This window comes from Molothrus ater, chromosome 21 (assembly GCF_012460135.2).
Source record: "Molothrus ater isolate BHLD 08-10-18 breed brown headed cowbird chromosome 21, BPBGC_Mater_1.1, whole genome shotgun sequence".
NCBI lineage: Eukaryota > Metazoa > Chordata > Aves > Passeriformes > Icteridae > Molothrus > Molothrus ater.
Window position 1 is genome coordinate 3,740,342 of NC_050498.2, and position 12,469 is coordinate 3,752,810.

Genomic DNA, 12,469 nt, shown 5'->3' on the forward strand with positions numbered 1-12,469 from the left:
TCTCTGTACAGTGTGATAATTGTACATGCACCAGTGACACCAGGGCCCTGCAGCACACAGAACACACAGACCAGCTCAGGAGAGGGTCAGGGCAGCACATGGGGCTGTTGTTTGTCACAGCATGGGTGGCCCTGTGAGAGCTCTACAGGCACTGAGGGGTTTGGGAGGGTTTGTGAAGCAGGGATGGGGAGGGAGCAAATGTGTGGGGGCACACACATAACACATAACACACACAAACACATAACACACACACACATAACACACAACACACACACACACACACATGTAACACACACTCATAACACACTCATAACTCACATAACACACACATAAATAACACACACACATGTAACATACACACACACACACACACACACACACACAAGGGTATGGCCCTGATCCAAACCCAGTGTGCACAGCACACTCTTAGCAGTAGTTGATGGATGGAAGCTAAAGCTGCTGAGCTTCAAAGCTTATCTGTCTATCTGCTGGAACATCAGAATTTGGAAAATTATTCTTAATCAAGTAATTTACAAGAATGATTAAGCTGAAAGCCCCGAGAGGCACTGACAAAAGGCCATCAGGGATGGGTGTTTTAAGTGACAGAGCCTTTGCTTTTGTGGTTTCCTGGTGTGCACAGTGCCCTGTGCTGGGGGAGGGCTCTGAAGGAAGGCCCTGCTGTGGGGGGTCTCTCCCAGCTGGTCAGGGGAGCCTCAGGCCCCTTTGTCTGAGTGTCCCAGCAGCCCAGGCTGAGCTGCAGGGCTCTGATGCAGCAGGACCAGCCCCTTCTCTCCTTTATCCTGTGAGTCTGGTGGCCATGGCTGCTGTGGGATCACTGGAGAGGGGCAGCCTTGATGCCCACTGTGGAACCACTGGGAATCATTTCCTGCCTTCCTGAGCACCCAGCCCATGAGCACTGAGCCATTCCCATCAGCCAAGCTCCTCTGCTGTGCTGTGAGGGCCTGAATGGGGCTGGAGCAGGAGCCCACCTCGGGCAGGCCCACACTGACTCCTTCCCCCAGCTCTGGGGAATGGGAGGCTGAAATCCACCACCTTCCCTGCTCCTGCTGTTACTTCTCCACAATCTCTAGCCAGGCTGGTGTCCAGGGAAGTTCTTGGCAGCCCTGTGGCTGCTGGAGCTTGGAGCATCCTCATCCCAGGGACCACAGGAGTGCACAGCCAAGAGGTGACACAAGAAAAGGAGCAAGGGGGTACATTTTAAATACTTTTATTTCTTAATTTACATAAAGGTATATATTTGGCTTATCTTTTTTTTTTATACTCTGAGATTCACAATCAATCAATTGCTCTTAAAAAATAAAATAGTAATTTGCTTCTGAAAGAAATCAGAAAACTATTTTATACTCCTCCCTTGTATAACAAGAAAATGTGCTAATACTCCCATACATCACGTAGTAAAAGTGATTCTAAGTGCTGGTTTGCCAGACAATAAAGCCAATGGAGAAGAGAAGAAGCATTTGGGGTGGAGCTTGGGAGAACTCTGCTTCCCAGAGCACAGCCAGACATTTCTGGGGTTCAGTCACCCTGACCTAAGGGGAGAGGCTCTTGGGGCCACCCAGACCTGCTCCAGCAGGAGCCCCTTGGGGTGGCACTTGCTGCCTTCTGGGTCATTCTCTTGCTTCTTTGGGCAGGTGCCATTGCCTCAGTGTCCCACACTGTACAAACCACCTGACTGCCAGTGCAGGATCAGCTGGGGGGAGTTCATGCTTTAAAAAAATCCCCTTTATAGAGTGGAGTAGAAGGAAACCCTCGTGATTAACTGAGGGGCAGCTGGAGCGTCCCTGGTGCCTCTGGACACTTGCACAGACCCCACTGAGTGCAGCAAGGATCTGAAGAAGCCTGAGCCTCCCTCTCTTAGCCTGGAACATGTGGGAGCAGGGATTCAGGGACCCCTTGGTGAAGGTAGGACTCATTTCTCGCTCCTTTGTTTGCTCCCTTCCCTCTGTCCTTGATTAAACAGAATCCAGAGCATTTCCTTCAGGTGCATAAAGGATAAAACCAGCACTGAGCTCTGGCAGGGACTGGAGCCTGTCACAAACAAGGATTGCCAGTGACACACAGAACACTTCAGTTCCCTTTTCATTGCTGACTCCTGAGAATTAAGTTTAAGGAGAATTCCTAATCTCTGACCCTTAGCAGAAATGTTCCATTTTGTTGACAATAAATGCTACAACAGAGAGCCTATCAGAAAAGCAATTTAGAAAATGTGGTTAATCTTCTTTGGTCTCTGAGATGAAATGACTGATTGTTGGGTTGCTTTTTGTTTCTTTTTAAACAGCTTACAAAGGAATTTCTTAATGGGAATCAGAACTTCATGTGCCTTTAAAGCCAAGTGTTTGGCTCCCAGACTACAGCTGCTGTGTTTCCCCTCTGAGTGTAAATAGTGGCACGAGGTAGGAAGTGAAGCACTGCTGGGATTTGCTTTGCTTTGTTATTTCTAGCACCTGCTTGCTCAGGCACTAGAGGAACACTCCTGGCTCTGGTTCTTTAGCCAACTCTTAGAGCTATTGTTAAGGAATTTCAGGTGACAGAACCCTTAGAGTCCTGTGAGCTCTGGGGAGGAGGGAAGGCTCAGGGGATTACAGGAATCCCCAGCCTGGGCAGGGATTTGCCATGGGGTGAGCACCTGGCACTAGAACCATCTGTGCTGCAGGGCTGTGCTGTAGGTCCCAGCACATCCTGGCAGGGAATGGGAGATAAGCCCAGATTTACCAACAGTACCCTGCTGTGCCTGAGAAATCTTATGGCACAGCCAGGACAGCAGCTCCAGCCTTGACTCACACCTAGTTCTGCTCTGACATTTCCTGAGCTGATTTATTCCTCCTAGGAGCCCAAGTGCCCTTCATGGGGCAGCCTGGCCCTCTTCAGGACCTGTGCTCCCCTTCCTCCCCCATCCAGCTGACACAGCACAGCTTGGGCTTGTGGAGGTCCAGCAAACAAGACTCCAGTGGAATGGCACCATGGCAGCTTCTGCATTCGAGTCTCACCCAGTTCAGGCACTGGCCTTGTCTGACAGCTCTCAAGGCACCTTTGTAAAGGTACAAGAACACCCCAGTGCCAGGTCAGGCTGGGTGTGCAGGAGCCCGAGCACTGCTCTGAAGGCAGTGCCAGCCACCTGCTCTGGGCTATTGCAGGGAGAATTAGCATTGACAGTCTGATATGGTATCATGTAAACAAAGCACGAGGTCACAGCAGTATTGCACTCCCAGGCCCAAGGTGCAGCCATTCAGCCAGGTGGATTTTGGTATTTTAAAAGCCTGTGAACCTCCTAGGAAGGCTGAATTTAGCATATGGAAAACTCTTAGAGCCTGTAGGGATTTCTGTCCAACGTTCTTCTGGGCCTTTCTGTGACAACCACCAGCATACCCAGTGCAGTGAACTCTCCTCTGTCCCATTGCTCACGCTCAGTGACAGGTGGGGCAGCCACTGGAAGTTTTCCTGTGGTGCCCTTGCAGGGCCCTGGCACCAGAGCACTGAGAGGAGGAGAGCTGTGGACGTTATTCATGTCTGCTATGGTTGCACAGGCAGCTCCAGATTTCAAATGTTTAAATAAAAAATTTATCTAAGTATATATATATATATATATATCTCATCTAATGTCTCCAGCAGAGATAAAGCATCTTATAACATATTTAAATAAAAAATAATAATCTGAATCAAGCCTTCAGTGTCAAAGAAAAGGTGATGTACAGAACAGGTCCTCAACTAGTGCAGTCTGTGGGAGTGGGAGTGCTGGCAGAGCAGCAGCATTCCATAGGACACCAGCTGCCCTACAAACAATGTGGACTTCATTGCCTACAACTAACACCATGTACACAATCTACAGTTGCTCACTTGGGCAGCATTTTCTGGCTCCAGTGGACAGTTGGTTTCCATGCTCAGGGGACCCTCTGAATGTCCTCCCGTTCCAGAAGTTGCCACGTTCCCACTGCCCTGCTCATCTCCTGGTGCCTGACCCTGCAGGCTGGGGAGAGGGATGGATCTGGTGTGGAGACCCCCTCTGTGATGTGGAGCTGAAGGATCCACTGATACCCAGCACAGGAGGGCTTCCAGCTTGAGATCGGTGTGGTGGGAGCAGGAGTCCACGTGTCCTGGCCTTCACTGGCAGCTGCAAACAGGGAACAGAAGGTGTTACTGGGGAGCTCCAGGGATGGATGGCTGCTGGGGCACCCCAGCTCCTGGGCTGGTGGGGGCCAGCTAAGAGACTGCCCTGGTTTGAAAAGGAAGTGAGTTTTGTTGGAGGCTGTGGTGAAACCAATGGGTGCTCAGAACTGAATACTGGCACCTGGTGTGGCCACTGAGGACATGGATACACCTCTGAGAACACAGGGGGTTAAAAGCAGAGAACGCCCAGGGGAACTCCCTCTTGGTTCTGGTCCATGAAAGAGTTCAGACCTCTTTCATATTGGAAGTTAATAAAGTTCTTTCCTTTATTCCTAAGCTGGAGCCTGCTTTGCTCAATTTCTGGTCACATCTCACAGCAGACATTAGGGAGAAGGTATTTTCATGGGTGCACTGGCATTGCACTCTGTCAAACCATGACAGAGATCCCTGTGTCTGTGCAAGCAGGGGGTTGGCAAAGCCTGCCCATGGGGATGTGCTGAAGCCATCTGGAATGGGAACAGAGGCACTGTGCCCCTGGCCCAGCCTGCTCCAGGAGGTCCCTGGCAGCTGTGCAGCCCCTGAGGGCAGCTGTGCAGGCACACCTGCTCCTGCTGTGGGCTGAGGCAGCACAGGACAGGCTCCACTCTTGCAGACTGCTTTTGACCCCCTCAGTTTACTGAAGAGGGGCTGCCTTGTGCCTTAAATGGACATTTTAGAAACAGCTGTCCCCTGGAGGGCCCAGCTCAGTGTGCTGCTGGCACGGCAGGGCAGGCACTGCTGGTGGCCATGCTGCCTTCAGGGACGTGTCAGCACCTCTGCTCACTGCTGAGGTACCACTGGGTGGCCTCTCTAGCAGCCAACTGCTGTCCTAGACAAAGGGGTAAGGATAACCAGTCCTCTCAGAGCAGGATTTCCTGTGAGAGGGCCTTGTGCTCCATGTTATGCAGGAAATTGCCCCTGACCCTAAAAATTAGTGGCTGCTGCATTACAGAAAAATTCCCCTCTGATGGTGCCCTGGTTTCTTTCAAGCTGTATAAAACTGGAACAAAAAAGAGAGAAGTGTAGTGAAAAACCTTGGTGTGCCCAGGACACAGGTAGTGTGGTTTATAAGTCACTGGTTTATAAAGCAAGTTTCAGCAACAGCACCAAGGATTTCTTCCCAGATTTGTTTATGGCATTTTTAAAAAACCCCTCCAACTTTATCTAAAAGCTACTGCTAAATAATACTGTGTGAATGCACATCCAGCCCAGAGCCTGCAAACTCCAGGCACCCTCATGCCCAAATCCACTCCTCTCTGTGGAAATAACACATCTGTGCTAGAGATTGCATGAAATCTTTTCCCTCAAAAGGCCATTCTGAAGTGTCTTATTGAGTTCTGATTTTCTGATTAGTCTTTCAATGCATTTAATTTATGGGAAAGAAATCTCCTCTTCAAAAAACTTGCTTTAATTAATTTTGGCTGCAGTAAAATGCTGGGAAGTGTTTATCCCTTGAGGCAGCTCCAAGCAGCAGCGCTGTGGCTGTGGGGGAGTGATAAGGGCAGCATGAACACAAGGGACAGGGTGGGCAGCAGGAAGGGGACAGGCCCTGCTCGGTCTGGCTCAGAGGTGTCACCCTGAGTCCAGGGTTGCAGAGGGGACAGGGTCAGGTGCTGCCAGGGAACACTTTCTGCAGAAAATCTGGACTGTGCCAGCAGTGGTGGTGTGGTAGCAGCCCATGTTTGACCCCGAGTAGGGCAGCAGGAGGTTTTGTGGACACCAAAAGGTTTTCAGTTCTGGCCTGGGACAGTCACATTGGTCAAGGGACACGGGTAACGTGGGCTTTTCTGCTCAAAGAAGGAACACCAGGTTCTGGAAGCAACTTGATACCACAAAGGACACTTGAGTTGACCCCTGGTCTTGATTTGCTCTGCTTTGGGCTGAGGGTGGCAAACCAGAGCTGGCTAAGGAAACTTCTCTGCAATTGATAAGGAAAGAGATGGGCTGACAGGGGTTTGGAGCAGAGCTGTAGCTTGGAACCTGCAGCTGGTTTGGGTCACTCACCGTCTCAGACTTTCACAGAGGCTGGTGGCATCACAAGCTGATTCACCCTGGTGGAGAGAAGATAAAAGTGTTGTGTGAGAGCTGTAATTAGCAAAGAAATGGGTTCCTAATAACATACCAGCCTGGCAAATCCAGGTTTTGGTTGCTTAACAGTGTCTAAAGAAGTGGGACGTTAAAAATTGTCCTGCACAATGGTATGAAGCTGCAACCTTGTCACACAGGGGTGCCTGACAGCAGTGCTGACAATGGCTGGAACATGCCAAATAACACTGCTGGCACCAACTGACAAGGATTTGGGAAGGTCCCAGAGGCATCCAGGTAGCTACGATTTCCCTAAGCCAGTACAAGATTGTGCAGTGGCTGTTGGTGTCCTTCAGCCTGACAGCACAAATGTAAATCACTGATAAAATTAAGTTAAGGAAAAGTGAGTTGTCTTTCAGTTTGCAGCTCCTGAAGCCCTGCTGCTGTTCCAGGCAGCTGCTCCCAGGTGATGGGCAGCGTGTGGCAGGGACTGCTGTGCCACCAGGCAGGAGCTGTCCTGCAGGACAGTGAGGGATTGCTCCTCTCTGCTCTGAGGGACCCAGGGACAGCAGCAATAGTCCTGCCAAGGCCATCCCTTGCCCCTGCTGCTTGTCCTTGCAGTACATGCCCTGGAAAATCCGACCTTCCTCAGCAGCAGCTCCTCTCCCATCCCCTCCCACACTGTTCTTGTTACTGCCTTTGACAGTGACACACACAGCAGGGCCCCGTGTGAACTGTCAGAGGTGACATCCTCACACTCCAAGACCTTTGGATCTCTGTGGGAACACCTGGATTCTTACAACACTGGGAGCCCCCAGCACACCCACAGACCTGCCCTGATGTGGCTGTGTGAGTGCTTTACCCAAGGGCTCTCTGCCTGTACTTGGGCAGCAGCAGCGTAAATAAATCTGAGTTACAAACGGAGAGTCTCCACCTACCAGTGAAGGTCGGCTGTGCCCATGTTGAGGTTTAGGACTTTTCTTTTTGTTTATTTCTCTAAAAGAATTTTCTGCTATATGTGTTGCTAAGAGACAATAACAACCAGGTATTTAAGAGAGGCAAAAAAGTGGCCACAGCTCAGGGGAGGGGCCCAGCTGACTGCTCTCTCTTTTTACCTGGGGGTTTCTCTGGGAAAGGCAGAGACACCAGCAGAACTGGGCTGGGGAAAAAAACCCAAAGGGGCTGGGGCAGCTTCTGGCTCTCTTGCTCTTCAGAAGAGGAGGAGGAAGAGGGTCAAGCTGCTGTTTGGGGGAGGCAATTCGCTGCCATCACTGGAGCCCAGCCCGGTCCTGCTTCTTCTGCCATGGGTGAACCTCTGGGACCTTATGAACACCAAAGGACCAAAGGACCCTTCACCATCTGCTGGGGTGCCTCAGGGAGACCCTGACATCCCTGAGCCCCTTCCCTCTCCCAGGGAGCCTCTCCTGGCTCTGTTCAGGAGCTGGGCTGCTGCTGCCCAGCCCTGCCGTGCCTCTGCTGCTGCTCCAGGCTTTTTGAACACCCACACTCCTGGCCTGCCAAGAGGCTCCACGGTTTTAGCTACAGCTGCGGAATTCCTGACACGTCTCATCTACCAGCCCAGGATACTGCTCCTCCCTGCCTTTCCAGGTTCTGAGGTTCCTGCTACATCTCCTTTGCTGTTCTGAGGGGGTACCGGGCTCGGCTGCCCTGAGGGTTCATAAAGAAGCCTCTCCTCCCTCCCTGCCCATCTCGGCTCAGCCGCCATTGTTAACGTGAGGGAGATGAGGCCGGGCCCGCCCCACAGCGCCCCCTGCCGGCGGGGGGGAGTCCCTGCCCCGCCCTGCCCGGAGCCAGCAGCGCCCCTGGCGGCCGTGCCCGGAACTGCACCCAGGGGAAGGTCCCTGCTCTGTGCAGCGGGACAAGGCCGGGCCGGGCCTGCGCTGCTGCTGCTGCTGCTGTTGGTTTGTTTGTTTGTTATGCACACATATTCCAGTACAAGGACTGTTGTTTCCCATATATTGGCCTGAAAGCTCCTTAATTTCAATATTATAATAATTCAGAGGGAAGGGGGTTACATTTTCCATTCCAAGGGAGGCTCCGTCCTCAAAGCAAGAACCAAATTGCTCCAGTGTGGTGTTACATTTTAGTTAAATAGTTTGCTGTCTCACCCCTCGAAAATGTACGGTTTACTCCAAGCCTGTCACCCTCCCCTGAAGTATCATGGATCTGTAATCTCCCTGACCCAAGTCTGATTGCGCCCCCTTTGAATCTCCCTGTTAAACTGTGTGAGGGAGACCAGATCCTCTCTTGACTCTTTGCTCTCTCTTGGGCCTTTGCCTCTCTTGGCCCTTTCCCCCCTGGGCTCTTCTTCTTTCCCCTTCCCCCCTTCTCCCTCAGAAACCATGCTGCTCCTGGGGGGGGGGATCCCCAATAATTACCACCCTCATCTAATTAGCACCCTCAGAAGCCGTGTGGAGTCTCCTTGCCTGCCAGTGAACATTCAGCTTAGGGGGACCCTGGGACTCCCCAGGGACCCTCGATGAACCCCACCACCCCAGCAGTGGTTTGTAAATCTGCTGTCACAGGCAGCTTCTCCCTGCAATAGTGAAACCTTCAGACAGTGCACAGGGAGCATCGCAGAGCTGCCACTGCCCGAGGCCCTGCCAGGTGACAAATTCTCAGGAAACACCACACTCCTTTGGACACATTAAAACTTAGTTGTGGGTCTTCACCACACTGTGTCCCTGACCCAGAACGCTGTTTGTCGCTGAAATGGGTTCAAATGTTCCAGGATAAAAATTAGGCAGTACTCAGGGGACACCTTCCAAGAAACCTCTGCATCAGGAACTGGTCCAGTTCTGCCCACAGCTCTTAAGTTCACACCAACCCCACAGCTCTCCAAGGTGCACAGAAGCCTCTGTGCTTTTTCTGCCTTTCCAGGCTATAGACTGAAATATTTCTAATGGAAGAGCTGACCCAAGTTTCTTCGTGCAAGTCCCATTCTTGGTAACCCCAGTGCACTGGAAATCACATTGTATTGAACACTGGTATTGTGCAGAATACACCAGAGAAAACTACCTGGGAGTGCTACAGCCAACTTCAATAGTAGGAAGCAAGCTATGGAATGTCACAAAACTATCAGAGAACACTGAAACTCCAGAGGTTTGAGTGAGCCATAATGTTTGAAAGTCCTGTCCCTTAGCACATCATTTCACATTCTTAGAGGACACAGAATCTATGAAAATAAAGTCAGTTTTGCCATGACTTTATCATGGACCTGCACTGCTGACACAACTGGAAATAGACACAACTTTGCTGCTTGAATAACAGTCCAGCCTCCTATGGGATAAAATGTACCACCCTTTAATTTTAACACATTTCTCTCAAGTTCTGCTTTATCTCTGTTTCACAGATGGGAACAGAGGCCTGGAGGGGCAAATCCTGAAATGTTTTTTGAAGATTTGATGGGAAATTAGACTGCACGTGACTTGTGAACCTGCTGGGGAGAGAAATGACTTTCAGGGATCACACAGGAAGCTGGTGGACAGGACAGAGCACTGAAACAGTTCCTAAATTTGGGACAGTGCCTCCTCAGTCCCTCTGAAGCCCCGAGCTGCAGACAGTGGTCACTGCCACAACCAGTGGCAGTGGGGCTCAGTATGGATCAGGTGGGATTTTGTTTACTTTTCTTAAAGCAAATCTACAAATAATACATTTTAAACTCTCTTAGGTGGCAAAATGTAGTACATGGGCTTAAAATAACAAGCTCAAGAGCATCTAAATCCCTCATTAAGTACCACTTGCCTTTCTAATAATGATAATCCCACACTGAATGGATCACTGAGCATTGGCTCCCAAATTGTTCTGTTTGCTCTGCAGTGTTTTTTTAAGATTGTGAATGTTTTCATTCCTTGAAGAGAGCAGGGTGGGAACCAGTCTGTTATTTCTGGAGGAGGAGGAAACTCACCCAGACTGCCTTTCAAGAACAGAAGCTGTACAACTTTTTGGGGTTTTTTTTTTAGGAACTCCTCTAGCAGTTAAAAATGTGGCTGATTCTCTCTAACTCCATCACTTCCTCTCCTGTCAAACCTAAATATTTCTCCTCGATCCTATCAAGTCATTTCCATGTACTGTGACAGCATCTATAATTCTGAAGTATTTATAAGACTGTCTGTTTAATATTAAACTACATGCTCTAGAGCTGTTAAATATTTATGCTATGTAAAATGGATCTAATTTCACTGCACCTCGGCCGCTTAGAGACCTGCAAGAGGACAAGACAGCCAATTTAAGATAACAGATGACTGGCCAGGATCTTTTACAGGTCAGCCATGCTCTATTTCAGGAACTGGGCAGGATTCTTCTCCAGATGCTCTGTGCCTTCCAGCCTTGCTGGTCCCCAGGCCAGCAGCTAATGGAGATTACAGGTTGCAGTGCAGCCAGCCCTGCTGGGCACTCCCAGGGCTTTGAAAGGATTCCTGCTGCCTACATCCAGAGCAAGAACCTTCTGCTCCACCCTGGGCAGCAAGGGGAGAGCCAGATGGCCCTGCTCACCTGTCTGCTGCAGCTGTGAGGAGCACTGTGGATGTGTGTGCTCCTGCTGAGCTCCAGGGATGTGTCACCCCTGTCCCTGAGCTCCAGCCAGGAGCAGGGTGCCAGGAAGGAGGACACACCTCAGTGTGCTGTGCCCAAGGCTCCAAGAGAGGCTTTTGGGAATGCTGCCAGCCTGGTTCATGTCAAGTTTCATGCCTAAGTTAAACACCACCTGTGTTTCAGTATCCTGCAGCTTTCCCAAAGCCCAGTTTTCTTGCTATCTACACAAGCCAGACTCTGGCTTTTGTAACTGAGAAGCACATTAGGAAATGTTGTCCTGGGTTTTACAGCCTGCTGTACTTAACATCACTGAATTTTTACAACCAACAATAAAATGCTCCAGTAGGGTCCTTCTAGACTGAAAATAAATCAGTTTTTGAGTTATTGAGCAGGAGTTTTTTAGTATTGAGTTGTTGAGCTGGACCTCATTCAGCAGACAGAAGTACAGGGGCTACAGGGGCAGCTGGACCACTGGACTTAGCAGCAATTCCTGCCAGTGATTAAGGATCCTTGTCCTTAATTTCAGTGGAGAGAATTGTGTGTTTCTACTGCAATGTGCCATCAAGTGCCTGTTTGAAGCAGTGCTTTGGGAAGGGACACAGGGGGACCAGTCACTAATGGCAGCCCCCTAGTAGATTCCTCCTGTCTGAACTTCCTCAGATGCTGGGAGGTCAAAAACATCTCCAGAAGGCCTTGTAAACACACTGAAACCTGAAATTTTAGGTGATGAAAACTTCATGGCCAGACATCCTTGAAAGGTAAGGAGAATTTATGGCCTTAATCTATGAAAAACAAATCTATTTTCAAATACAGCCAGTTAAAGAGCTTTGCATCAGAGCAACATCACCCTCCAGCTGTGCCTCAGGGATGATGAGCAGCCCAGCCAGATGCAGCAGGCTGAAATTCCAGCTACTGAACCAGCAGCATTCAGAGCTGATGTTGCTGCCTGAGACTGGAGAAGGAAAACAGAGGCTAAGGATGGTCACTTGTAGCTCCACATCTGCTCTAAGAGTGAATTTCATCACCTGATCCATGAACACAGAAGGGACTTGCACTGCTGCTGCTGTTATCACTAATTCCTGCAGATAACTGCTGGAACAGTTATGGAGTAGGAGAGCTGGAGCAGCCCCTGGAACAAAGCAAAGCCACAGCTGTTCTTTCACTATTTTGCTCACTGCAGAAGCCAAAACAAACCAGAGATCTCTCAGCTGGACTCTGCCACACCCTGAGTGCAAACACTGGTGTCAGTCCTGCACCACCTTTGCACCAAACACTTCAGGAGGAGCAAACCCAGCAGGGTGGACACTCCAGTTCCAGTGTGTACCTCCTCTGCCCTTCATTACAGAGTTTTGGTAACAGTGCAGCAGGTAGCTGGGTTAGCCAGCCCTGCCCTGCAGCAGCTAAGCACAGTTCCCATTTTCACCTGCAGCTGGAAGGAGATGGCTTTGGTTCCCTGCTCCACAGCAGCTCTCCTGGGATGCTGAACAAGCTGCCACAGCCTCCAATCCTCCCCAAAAAAGCTGCAGAACATTAACCCTCACTCTGACCTGTTGCCTTCAGCAAGAACAGCAGAATCAAGGATTGCTCCCAGAGAGCAGCTCCTGCTCTGACTGACCTCAAGCTGTTCTGATGGTGAAGTCAGGAATTCTGGGACAAGATGTGATTGACAACATGAATTCCTGCAGAACTTCAGACTCCAAGCAGGCTGCAGCTGGAAACAGTGACT

The 12,469-nt window shown here is 50.2% G+C and overlaps 1 protein-coding gene across 4 annotated transcripts in view; it reads right to left on the reverse strand.

Moving 5' to 3' along the window:
• Positions 1-1,212: 1,212 nt before the first annotated feature.
• The window catches only part of LOC118694206 (sphingosine-1-phosphate transporter SPNS2-like), a 136,670-nt gene continuing 125,413 nt past the window's right edge, over positions 1,213-12,469 (reverse strand). For all 4 annotated transcript variants that reach the window (XR_004981381.1, XR_004981382.1, XR_004981380.1 and 1 more), the window contains 2 exons: positions 6,169-6,215; positions 1,213-4,129 (listed from right to left, as the gene is read on the reverse strand). Coding sequence is in view for 1 of the 4 variants with exons in the window: in XM_036395198.1 (XP_036251091.1) it covers positions 6,173-6,215 (43 nt within the window). In the remaining 3 variants the exon portion in view is untranslated. The remainder of the gene's footprint in view (positions 4,130-6,168; positions 6,216-12,469) is intronic.